General features: G+C 44.5%; 1 protein-coding gene across 1 annotated transcript in view; it reads left to right on the forward strand.

The window, feature by feature from the left end:
- The first annotated feature begins 13 nt into the window (after positions 1-13).
- Positions 14-11,914, forward strand: part of Exosc7 (exosome component 7) — a 22,728-nt gene continuing 10,827 nt past the window's right edge. The window contains exons 1-3 of the mRNA XM_021206977.1: positions 14-121; positions 5,704-5,805; positions 6,054-6,148. Coding sequence (XP_021062636.1) covers positions 65-121; positions 5,704-5,805; positions 6,054-6,148 — 254 coding nt within the window. The 5' untranslated portion in view covers positions 14-64. The remainder of the gene's footprint in view (positions 122-5,703; positions 5,806-6,053; positions 6,149-11,914) is intronic.

An 11,914-nucleotide genomic window follows, 5' to 3' on the forward strand; every position in this document is an offset into this window, starting at 1 on the left:
CGCAGGCGCGGTGGGGAGAGGCGCGAGCTGATGACACGCCGGCGCGCGCGGTGAGCTGAGCAGCATGGCGTCGGTGGCGCTGAGCGAGGCCGAGAAGGTCTACATCGTTCATGGAGTGCAGGTAGCGGTGGCGGCCGAGAGTGCAGGCCGTATTGCGCAGGGAGGAGATGCGGGGCGGCCACGTGGTCAGGACGGATGCCCGAGGCTTAGTGCTGCAGCGAGCGTGCGTCCAGTATGCCTACATGTCCACAGCTCTCGGGATGGAGGAGAGTCCCAGCTCATCAGGGAGCGGCGGGCAGTTCCTGAGGCTGCAGTTTAATGAAGGAAATGTCCTTGTGGCCTCTGCACTCTCTGAGAGTGCAGTGCCCGAGATCCTGTAATCAGAACAGCGGCACGTGGATAGACTTCACAGAGGCCGTGTATCCGAGGGGGAAAAGGACTTTAAAATATATACTGACAGCAAACACCACACGTCACACATCCCCTAAAAAGAGGAAAGAAGTAGAGTGCTTACCTAGCTTCAGACCTTGATGGCTGGCACCTGTAATCCCAGCAGCTGGGAAGTGGAGACAAGAGAGTCAAGAGTTTAAGGCCAGACTGGGCTATAAAGACCCAATCTCAAGAAAAATCACACACACACACACACACACACACACACACACACANACACACACACACACACACACACACACACACACACACACACACACACATATATATATATATATATATATATATATATATATATATATATATATGTTGCTTACAAATAGAGAAAAATAGGGAGTGTTTTTCTTTCTGGCTGGAGATTGAACCTCATGGCTTTGTACATGCTAGGCAGGTATTCTATCATGGAACTGAATTCTCAACCCTTTTGTTTTGTTTTGGGGGTTGGGGGGAGAGCACTGGTTTTGCTTTTGAGGAGAACTTTATATACAAGGCTGGTGTGTAACTCATATCAGTCCTGCTAGACTGGTAGTCTATGGTGTAATTGTTGATTTCCCTGTTTTACTTGTGGGGCAGTTAGATCTTTGGGTAGCTTCAATGACTACTGTGATCTGGGCTCAGTCCTGCTTTTGAACGTTCAAGAGAACTGAAGAATGTTTCCTGGCAACCATCATCTAGTATCCTACAAGCCTTCTCCCTACAGTTGATCTTGTGATGTATCCGTCATAGTAAGGCTACCTGTTACCATTTAAACTATGTAATGCAAATGAAGACATGTTCTTTTTAAAATCATATGACATACTTTTATCTTCTCTACTTCGTATAGAGTAAGAAATGCCAAAATTTAGTCATTAGGTTTTATATTAAACTTGAGTAATAGAAATCCAAACCCGCCAGGCGTGGTGGCACACGCCTTTAATCCCAGCACTCGGGAGGCAGAGGCAGGCGGATTTCTGAGTTTGAGGCCAGCCTGGTCTACAAAGTGAGATCCAGGACAGCCAGAGCTATACAGAGAAACCCTGTCTTGAAAAACAAACAAAACAACAACAACAACAACAAAAAAAATCCAAACCCACAACTCATTAGCTTTTTAGTTCAAGATCAGGTTTAGTAATAGCGGAGTATAGGCACAATGGGTTGTATGGGAGTGTTAAAGTAGTCCTAAGGGTGGGGCTTCCCTTTTAGTTTTTAATTTTTTTGCCAGAAGTGTGACTTTGTCATTCCATATCCCTAGTCTTCATGGGGACACATTTAAGTGCTATTGAGATTTAAGTTCTACAGATTCAGGAAATTTTAAATGACCTGAAGAAAAAGTGGGTTCATTGCAAAAATTGGAAATCTTCCATCCAAAGCTTCATAATACTTTCTCTCATAAGAACCATAATGATTGGTGACTATCTCTGGTGATTCATCTTTTCTTCCCCAAACTATATCCTTTCTCAGTGGTCTCTTGCTGTCCAGCTTCCCTTCCATCTTGGTAAAGTCTGTCCCATCGTCCCTGCCCAACCCCTTTAATTTTGCATGGCTTCTCAATCACATCATGTCCTAACAACTTTTTGGTTTTTTGAGACATGGATTTACCTCTAGCTGTCATGAAATTCATAGAGATCTACCTGCCTCTGCCTCCTGAGTGCTTGGAATAAAGGTGTGTGCCACCCTGTTGTACTAGTCTAACAACTTTTAATTAGATCAGACATCCAATTTCACTGAGAGAATTGGTCTGGGCTGCTAGTGGTTCAATACAAATACAGCTGCTCACCCCCTGTGTGGCATGCCTTGGATCACACGCCTACCTCTAGCCCTGTTAAGGGTGGATAATAACCCAGGTGGCCACTCCAGAGCTATAAGCCCAATGGGCTGGTCTATCCTAGTAGGTGTTAAAGCTAGCCTCATAGCCAGACCAGGCTAGAGCTATTGATTAGGCTTTCAAACAAGGCTTTCTTGGAGTCTGTCAAAGCTGTGCCATTGCTTTGTTCTTGGCTGTTGGAGGAAGGCATAGCTCAGCTGCTGTTTTCTGTATTTCTGCTCCTTTTCTAGCTCTTTTAGCTTGATCTTTACCTGAATCTGGTCTTTAGTAATGAGATTGAGAAGTCATTCTGACCAGTCAGAACTGGAATTAATCCCCAGCACATTTCCTGCTTAGCCCTTTGCCCTTTCCATTCAAAAACCCATGGCACAGAAAGCCTGTGCCCATGTCTGTGGCCTTGTTGAGCCATAGCCTTCCAAAGAGAGGCAGAGCTGCTCAGGGAGCTTGGAGAGTGAAATAACAATTGCTATCTAGTTTTACCTGGCCTGCAATGCTAGGCCAGATAAAGTTATTTTCTAGAAGGAAGACACTTAAATCTGAAGTCTCCTGTAAGAAATGCTGAGGTATTTGACATGTCAAAGCATGGTAACTGAGGGGTCACCTTCAAGAACTATTTCTAGTCTAGAACCCTCCCGAGTATGTTGAAGTATTAGTACCAATTATCATAAACCATTTCCAAGTAGCAGAGTTGTTACAGTCGTGTGGGTAACTGCTATGCAAGTCACCAGGAGCTAGCCCAGCATCCAGAAGCCCTCAGTCTGAAGTGTTCTAGTCTGTGCTGAAGGTCAGGGTTCATGCCATCATAATGCCAGAAATTGTTTCCTTCCTTGTTGACTTTCAAAATGGATCCTTCAGTCTTGGATGGCAGTAGTCTTTCTTTGTTTCCCCCCTCTCCTTTGGAGAACATTCACCCTTCTCGAGAACTTGATGAAGTTCATTATTATTTTTAATTACATTTGTTGTTATATGCACAAGTGAGTACAGGTGCCAGCAGATGCCAGAAGCATTGAATCCCTTGGAACTAGAGTTGCAGGGTACCCAACTGAAGTCCAGTATGTGTTCTTAATCACTGGGCCATCTCTCCAGCCTCTTGTTTGTTTGTTTGTTTGTTTGTTTGCTTGTGTGTGTGTGTGTGTGTGTGTGTGTGTGTGTGTGAGAGAGAGAGAGAGAGAGAGAGAGAGAGAGAGAGAGAGAGAGAGGCAGGAAGGAAAACTGGGTTGGAGTGACGTCACAGTGATTGAGAGTACCTGTTGCTCTTGCAGAGCTGTGTCCACTGACTTGGTGGCTCACCACCATCCATTACTCCAGTTCCAAGGGATCTGATGACTGCTTCTGACCTCCTCCAGCATCAAGCACACACACGTGCACATACATAAAATAAAATGAATGAATCTAATTTTAGAAAATGCTTTCAAGGGTATTTATGAAGAATGAGGAAGATCTTAGTGAGATGACTTGGGGCATTTTATTGTGTGCATTGTGTGTTGGCTTTACTTGTTATATACCTAAGTGTTTGAAGAAAGACAAGTGTAAAAAGAATGTGTAGGGGCTAGAGAGATGACAGGAGCACTTTCTGTGAACTCAGTGAACTCAGGTTAAGTTCCCAGAACCCACAGCTACTCACAACCATGTGAAGCTTCACTTACCGATCCAGTGCTGTCATTCTGATAGCTATGGCACCAGGCTTACATGAGGCACACATACTTACAGGCAAGCAAAACACTCAAACACATAAAAGAAATATAAATTAAAAGAAAAAAACATGTAAAATGATATGCCCCTTCATATAAATAAAGGAGATTATTACCCCCAACACTAGATTATTATCACAAGAAATCTAAGTTGTTTCAATAGAGGGCTTCAAATGCCAGATTTATACAAATGTGTGCTTTGTGTAATAATGCTTAATTTAAAAGGGGCAGGTGTTAAAAAAAAAATCTGCTCACTCGAACAGAGGAAATGCAAGATAAACTGGATCTCAATAAGAGACCCAATTGTTGGCCAGGGGTAGATGGGAAAGAAGTGAGAAGAAGGGGGACATGGAAAGAACATAATTAGATAAAGAGAAGAAGTTGTTATTCAGAGCTATTTGACTGGAGGAGTCACTGACAGTCCATAAACCTGGAAAAGTAAATAAATTAAAAGTAACCAGGATTCAGTGGAGAGGAAATATAAATGTTGCAAAGGAGTCTGGTTTACAACTAAATATTGTGACTTTAGGGAAGGAAGGGTTAGGAGAAGAAAACCGAGACATTGTATCTAACTGTACTCTACTGCAAAGTTTATTTCTCTGAGGAGAATGGTTAGCAGCTCTGAAACAATGTATATACTGAGGGAAAAGATATATGGAAATATGGGATAAATAATGACAGCCAGGTTTCTCCCTACCTCCATCTCTAAGATTTGGTACTAGGACTCAGAGAAAAAAGATACAAGTAAGAAAAAGCCTGGAATGAAGTGGGAAGTTAGCTATTGATTTGAACTCCTGGCTTCTTGATAGATGGGGAACTAAATGAAGACCTGATGGTTAGTATATATTCTTTCTAGTTCTGTTTGCTGAGATGTTCTAGAATTCCACAGCAAATTTAGCACCCATATCCTGGTTTTTGAATACTGTCTGCCAGTAAGAGGAACCAGAGCTCCTTGGGGAAGGGCAGGGAAAACTAACCAATGGCTAGAACATTTGTGTTGTCAGAAATACGAAAGGATTAAAAGGCACAAAGCCAACCTGAAGACGCCAACATGCTTGGGAGTAACAAATGTCAGATTATAGCACAACATAAGATAGATAATAGATAAAGTAGACAGTGGAAACACAAGTAGATTTGCATAAGGGATGGGCAGCATGCAGCTGCCCTGGAAACTATCTCATACAACAGGGTTAACACGCTGCTCTGTAAAGGACCAGGTGGGAATTTGTGTATTTCCCTTCAGCAAATGGGGGAAAAGCATTCATAGTGCCTAAGGGAGCAGGCATAGCTGTGTTACCACCTAATTACAGGAACAAGTAGCTCACCTGCATTAGTTTGCTGACTATTTTAGAAGGTTAAATATTTTAGATTGTGTGTAACAGGTCTTGTAGAACAAACTTGGAGTAAACAGGGCTCAGATTGAGACAGTTGTGTCTGTAGCTCTAGCAGAGCATAGCCTTACAGATTTGCATGTGTGTGTGTCTGTCTGTGTGTCTGTGTCTTCATTTTGCTTGCTTTAATGCATGTATTCTGTACATCCAAACATGCCAGGTCTTTGTAGTAAGGCACATCTGGCTGAAACCATAGTTTTCTCATCATTAACTGTAGGATAAGTCACTACTGAGTCTCTTATATTAGGCTGGTAGTATTGTTAGTGTGAGGATAAAATTTGAGGTGAACTACTGAGAGAAAAGGAGGTTGTGTATTTCTGGAAGGGAGTATGAGTTTGGGATCACAACTTGAACCTTGTTCCTTTAGGAAGACCTTCGGGTGGATGGCCGTGGCTGTGAGGACTACCGATGTGTTGAAGTAGAGACTGATGTGGTGTCTAACACCAGTGGGTCTGCCAGAGTCAAGCTGGTAAGTTCTGTGGCCACCGTTCATACCCGGGTGGAGAAATGGATCCGTTACAGGCCCTGCTGTCTTGGGGGAGGGGGTGCACATTGGTCCTCAGGAGACCAAAGTCCCCAAGCCGTATTGGGAGAATCTATCTCTCTAGACCCAAAGCACTCCTCATCTTAGAATACCATATCCCAAGCCGAAACACCACAGCCGTCTTGAAGAGGAGTGTGGTTGTTCCTGAGACGGACTCTTGGATGTGTCTACAGGGTCACACAGACATCTTGGTGGGAGTGAAAGCAGAAATGGGGACACCGAAGCTGGAGAAACCAAATGAAGGCTACCTGGAGTTCTTTGTTGACTGGTCAGTACTATGGCAGGTTGTTTTAAAGCAAAAGGAATCCTTGGGATGTCACTCTGAGGTAGAGTGTTTGCATAGCATGTAGGAGGCATTAAATTCAATCTCTGCTCTCCGTCCCCCCACACCCACACCCACGTACCCTAAAAAAGATTGAAAGATGAAGATTCAGAAAGTGAGCCCTGTCATGTTTATTAAGTCGTTCATTTATCCAGGAGGTATTTACTCACCAGGCAATAGGGGACCTAACCTTGTTTTAATTGCCCGATGCTTGCTAAACTTTTCTTTCTCTGAATGAAAAAGACCTTCAGCTTAGAAGCCCAACGTATAGTCATTATGAGGGTTGAGTGACATTGCAAATGGTAAGGTGCCTTGACAAACACCAAGCACAGGTAATATAGATCATCTGGCCCACAATACCCTGTTCTCTTCCTGTTCTTGCTCTGCAGAGAACAATTTTCCTTGACAGGTAGGTCAGAATCAGCCACATAGCCTGGCAAGCTGGGCAAGTAGCCATAGTGCAGGCAACAAGCGTGTTGGGAAGAACCAGGGCTCCACGTTATCTCATCCAGCTCTTGGCCAGACTGTGTGGCCTCAGTCTGTACTTGAATCTTTTCCTCTAAAAAAGGGGGGATGGTAACGTGGTTATGAGGAAGAGTGAAAACAGCAAGTCCTAGACAGCAGCCGACTCCCCTGGGATTCAGAAACCTTACTTCTCTCCCCCTGTTTTTATTTTATTTTATTTTATTTTATTTTATTTTATTTTATGTGTATGAGTGTTTTGCCTTCATGTAAATATCTCTGCACAACGTGTGTGCCTGCTGCCGTTGGAGACCAGAAGAGGGCGTTAGATCCCCTGGAGCCAAAGATACAAACAGTCATAGTTGCTGAGATTGTAACTTGGGTCCTCTGCAACAGCAGCAAGTCCTCTTACCTACTGAGCCAGCTTTCCAGCCCCAGGATGGAGACTTTCTACTGTAAGGCTTCATCTCAACCTCTGTCCTTGCCTTGCTTCTCAAAGCTAGTGCTGACAGCAGAGGGCCTTTGTCTGAACACAGTCCAAGAATGGAATGTGAAGGGAATTCTGAGTGCTTGTGAGAAAACTTCAGGAACCCAAGACAAGAGTCTTGTGACCTCAATTTCTTCAAAGACATGGGATTGTTCTCGGAATGTGTTTTCATGCCTCCCAGGTATAGCAGATAAGAGTGAGTTTACTTCAGATCCTTCTTCACAACTGGCTATTGTTACTTGATTATATGCCTCTATGGGGGAAAAACTTGTTTTGCCACATGCAGCTTGTCCTTATGATTATACAGCTTGAACTCGTGAGAGCTTTACCCAGATGACCTCTAGGTATAAATTGTGTGACGCTCTGAATAAAGTTAGCTATCACATGAGACTTTAGTCCACCTCATTTTTAGGCTCCATTCTCCCAGTTTCCACTGCCTCCAGATCAGCAAACATTCTGTTGGGTTAGATCCCTCCTGGTTACTGCTAGGTCTAGGTGTGTATCCTGTAGCCCTAAGACCTCCTCCGAGTTTAGAGGTGTTAAAGGAACCATAGGACTTAGCATATAGTTGTACATGATTGAAATTTGTCATATCTTTGTAGATGCGGCAGCTCACTTGGGACATTTGTGCCCCTCAGACATTCTACACTCAGGATTTTCAGTGGGTGTGGTCACATAAGCACCCTCTACAGTTCCACAGCTTAGACTCCCAGAAGAAAAGCATAGGACCAGTTAGCAAAGTCTAGGCACAGTGGCCATTGTGTCAGCCCTGTCCAGACAGGAGGGCCATGTGTACATGGTGGTCAGTCTTCCTGTCTTCATTTTCAAACACAGAAGTTGATCCACACTGGACTCCTGTGAGAAAAAGACAAATCAAGTTTACAGAGAGGAGGAGACTTCCCAGAGTCAAGTGGCCAAAATTAGAAATCTGACTCTATATCTTGCTCTTTTGATTCCTACAGCATGCAGAAGCCAGTTTAAGAAGGATGTTGAGCTTGGGAGAATTAGTGTACATTCATCTTTCTGGTCAGTTTTCTTTACAGCTCATCCTCCACCCCATCTCCAGCAGCCTCCTGCTTGGCTGTTCTCACCAGTTGGGCTGTCTTGGAGCTGACGCATCCTGCAGGTTAGGTGTATAGTAGTGCTATCCCTTCCTTTGCTGCTGAAGGAAGCAGAACTTCCCTGGCCTCATCTGCAAGTTCCATTATTTTCAGACAGAAGAGCTATAATTCTTTTCCTTTTCCTCCTTTTTTATTTTCTGCCCACTCACCCTGAGCAGACCACAGGCGTGCTGGCTACATTATAAAATCTGTACTCAGATGCTGGGGTGCAGGGAAGAAACGATGTCACTGGACTCTGATTGGTGACTTTTTCCAGGAGATAAAAGATTAATATATGTCCTCTCTCTCCCCTGGGATTCACAGCAGCAGCTGTGAGTAAACTGAGTTTAACAGAGCTTTCTTAGGGAGTGGAAGATGATTGTGGATGGCTGCATTTTCCCCAAGTCACTGACCCTGTTCTTACCAAGGTCTTGTTTCATCTTTGTCTAAGTCTTTGGCAAAACTGATATACAAGTCTGGGTCCAGAGAGATACCTCGTGTTGAGGTGGCCATGGGCTCACACAGCCTGAGTACAGATGAAACTCAACTCCGGCACAGTTATATTTATCTATGCGCCATCTTTACCCTTATTCCGTTGGTCTCAGGAGACACCATCTAACATGGGAAGTACAATGTTTTTCCTGCAGCATGACATGCAGAAATACTGTGGCTTGCTGCAAGATGGAGTTCCTCTGTCCAGAATTCACAGAAGTCTCACTGTACGCCGTGTGTCTAAATATGAGCGTGTGGCTGCTGTGCTTGGCCCGATCTTATCCAAGTTATCAAGAAAGGGTGACTCCCATGTGGCAAGGTTCTTTCCACTGCTTCCTTTCAAAATTTATAAAGCAGCCTCGCTGGCCTGGCTGAGAATGGCTGTCTGCTGGTCTATTTCCCTCCTAAATCTCAGAGGACCTCACGAGGAGCTCCAGTTTCCAGGGAGTTCTGAAGCCTGTCAAGGTGTATAGTCTCAAGGTAGTGAATTCTAGCTTCCTTAGAAGGCTTAGCTATTGTGGTTGGCCCTGGAGGCAGTCGCACCTGTACTCTTGGGTGTGCCTTGCTTAGCAGATCTTACCCTAATCTTCATGATTAAGCCTATATTAAAATGTCTTTAATAAAACTTCCAGTTCTTCTTTACTATAAATAAAAATAAAAAGAGGGCTGGAGATGCATCTCAGAAGAAGAGTGCCTGCCTAGCATCCACAGTGAGGAGCTGAGGTGTATGGGTCAGTGGGTAGTGGAATGATTGCCTCGAATGTAGGAGGAGCTAGGTTCCTTCCCTAGTCACTAAAAAAAAAATCTTCAGAGACAGAAGCAGGGAAGGGTCCATAGCACAAGTAAATCCACTCCTTGCCCTCCCTTATCAGTGTTTCTGGGGCTCCATAAGACTCACAAAACCTCGCTTGATGGAGAAGAGAAAGGTTGCTAGGCCCTGCAGGCTGCTGTCTGTACTAGAACCTCACTTGAGACTTCGAGGAGACAATCCCTTTCTTGCTGCCTAGGAAACAGAAATGGCTCTTGGGTGCCTGTGAATGTGACCAGCAATATGTATACCACATGCTGAAGAGCTCTGCTGGAAAGCCCCTATCTGCAAGCTGTAACAGTTGCTCCCCAGTGGGAGAAAAGTGTTATAATTGGTGTTGGTGTGCGGTTCCTCCTGCCACTCTGAGCCCAGCTTAATCAGCAACTTCCAGGTTCTTATTATTTCAATTCTCAGTGGTACTGGTCTCTCAAAGCTAATTGCTTTTCTGCTAACTCATTCTCTGCGGGTTTGTCTCCTTGGAATGATAATATGGACCCAGGTAGGCACTGCTCTTCACTGCCTCAGTTTGGCCTGCTTCTTGTGAGTGGTGAGACATCTTGATATGTCCAGCCCTTTGGTAGGTTAGCTACCTGACCCCACCCAACTCCAGCAGCTCCAGGCAGCACTTACCATAATCTGGAATCAAAGTGGACCTTAAACCTTTTCATGGGTCCTTGCCTTGATTGTAGTAGCTGAGAGAAGTCCATCTTAAATGAGAACTTTGAAACTTTAAGAAAAGTTGGTTTCCATCTAAAGCCAGGATTAAAGAATTCAGTTAGTTGCATGTTGCCCTGAGTGCCACTAGGTGGCATCCCACTGAGTCCCTGCTCAGCTTGGACTTTGATCAGAGCTTTTGGACCTAGGAAAGGCTTGGTTGTAATTGGGGAATCCAGGACAATGTTGTCATCCCTGGGTTCCAGTGTGCCAAGTATCTGTTAGTTCCTTCTGAGATCTGGTTTTTAGTATGATCACATGTATTTGAGTCTTTGAAATCTGGTGGGTAGAACTGTGTATCTGTTCTTTACCAGTTAGGAGAACACCATTCTTGGCTGAAGGGCTAGAGATGGTGACAAAGCCGAGAGGTGCCACCCAGGTTCTGCAGTCTCAGAAATGAGTGCTTATACACAAAGGAGTCAGCCAGGGTCAGCCATTCTCTGCAGCAGCCTGTCCTGTCCCCTGGCTGAATAGATTTTTCAGGCTATAGTGGTTGCAAAGGGAGCAACAAAGGCCCCGAGTCTGGAGTCCCACTCTAGGTAGACGTCACTTTGATCTCGCCCTATACCAGTTAGGCCAGAGATATGCCAGGCCGCAGGAGCAGGGTGGAGGGGATGAGTCAGGAGGGTGGAGAGCTGGCAGAGCCATGTTCTTCCAACTGGCGAGCTGTTTTTCTTGCTCTCGAAGAGGACTGGAGCACGCTTTATGGAGAGTCTGAGTCAGTTGGGTAACTAAGAGCATTTGGTTTTATAATCTATGATGATACATATAAGCAGAAGCCTGGAATTTCCAGCCCTTGTACATTCATTCATATATTCTCATTCTCTCTCTCTCTCTCTCTCTCTCTCTCTCTCTCTCTCTCTCTCTCTGTCAGAGAAAGTTTTCACTAGGACTGCTTTCTTTGACCACATCTATGGTCTGATGATAAGTTTCATGATAAAAACATCCATTCATTATCAGAGACAAAATATAAGCCCGAAGCAAAGCGTATGTGACATGGGAAGGTGGCTGCTGTCAGGCCTGAGGTGCCTGAGTTAGACCCTTAACTGCTTAGATACTGTTCATCTACAGCAAGTTGCACAACTCCTCATCTGAATTGTGTCAGAGAGTAAGGGTGTGGTTCACTGGTAAAGAGCTTTCCTGGCATTTGTGAACCCCAGTTTTATTTCCCAGCACCAATAAAATAAATATAGATAAGACAGCTGGCACTGTCTAGATTGCTATTTGAACAAAATAGCATCTGAAGTGCTAAGAGTTGTGTGTAGCACATAGTAAACATTTGTTAAATTGTTTGTATTTGCTCCCCTGTAAAATGAGAATGCTTCCTTTGGGCCTTATAGGTCACAGACCACCTGTAAGATCTTATGTGGTACTTTATTTTTCCAGAGGAAAGACACTGTCTTGCCAGGCAGTGGTGCATGCACCTTTAATCCTAGCACTTGGGAGGCAGAAGCAGGCAGATATCTGAGTTCAAGGCCAGCTTGGTCTACAGAGCAAGTTCCAGGACAGCCAGGGCTACACAGAGAAACCCTGTCTCAAAAAAACCAAGAAGGGGGGGCTGGTGAGATGGCTCAGTGGGTAAGAGCACCCGACTGCTCTTCTGAAGGTCCGGAGTTCAAATCCCAGCAACCACATGGTGGCTCATAACC

Source organism: Mus pahari, chromosome 10 (genome assembly GCF_900095145.1).
Source record: "Mus pahari chromosome 10, PAHARI_EIJ_v1.1, whole genome shotgun sequence".
Lineage (NCBI taxonomy): Eukaryota > Metazoa > Chordata > Mammalia > Rodentia > Muridae > Mus > Mus pahari.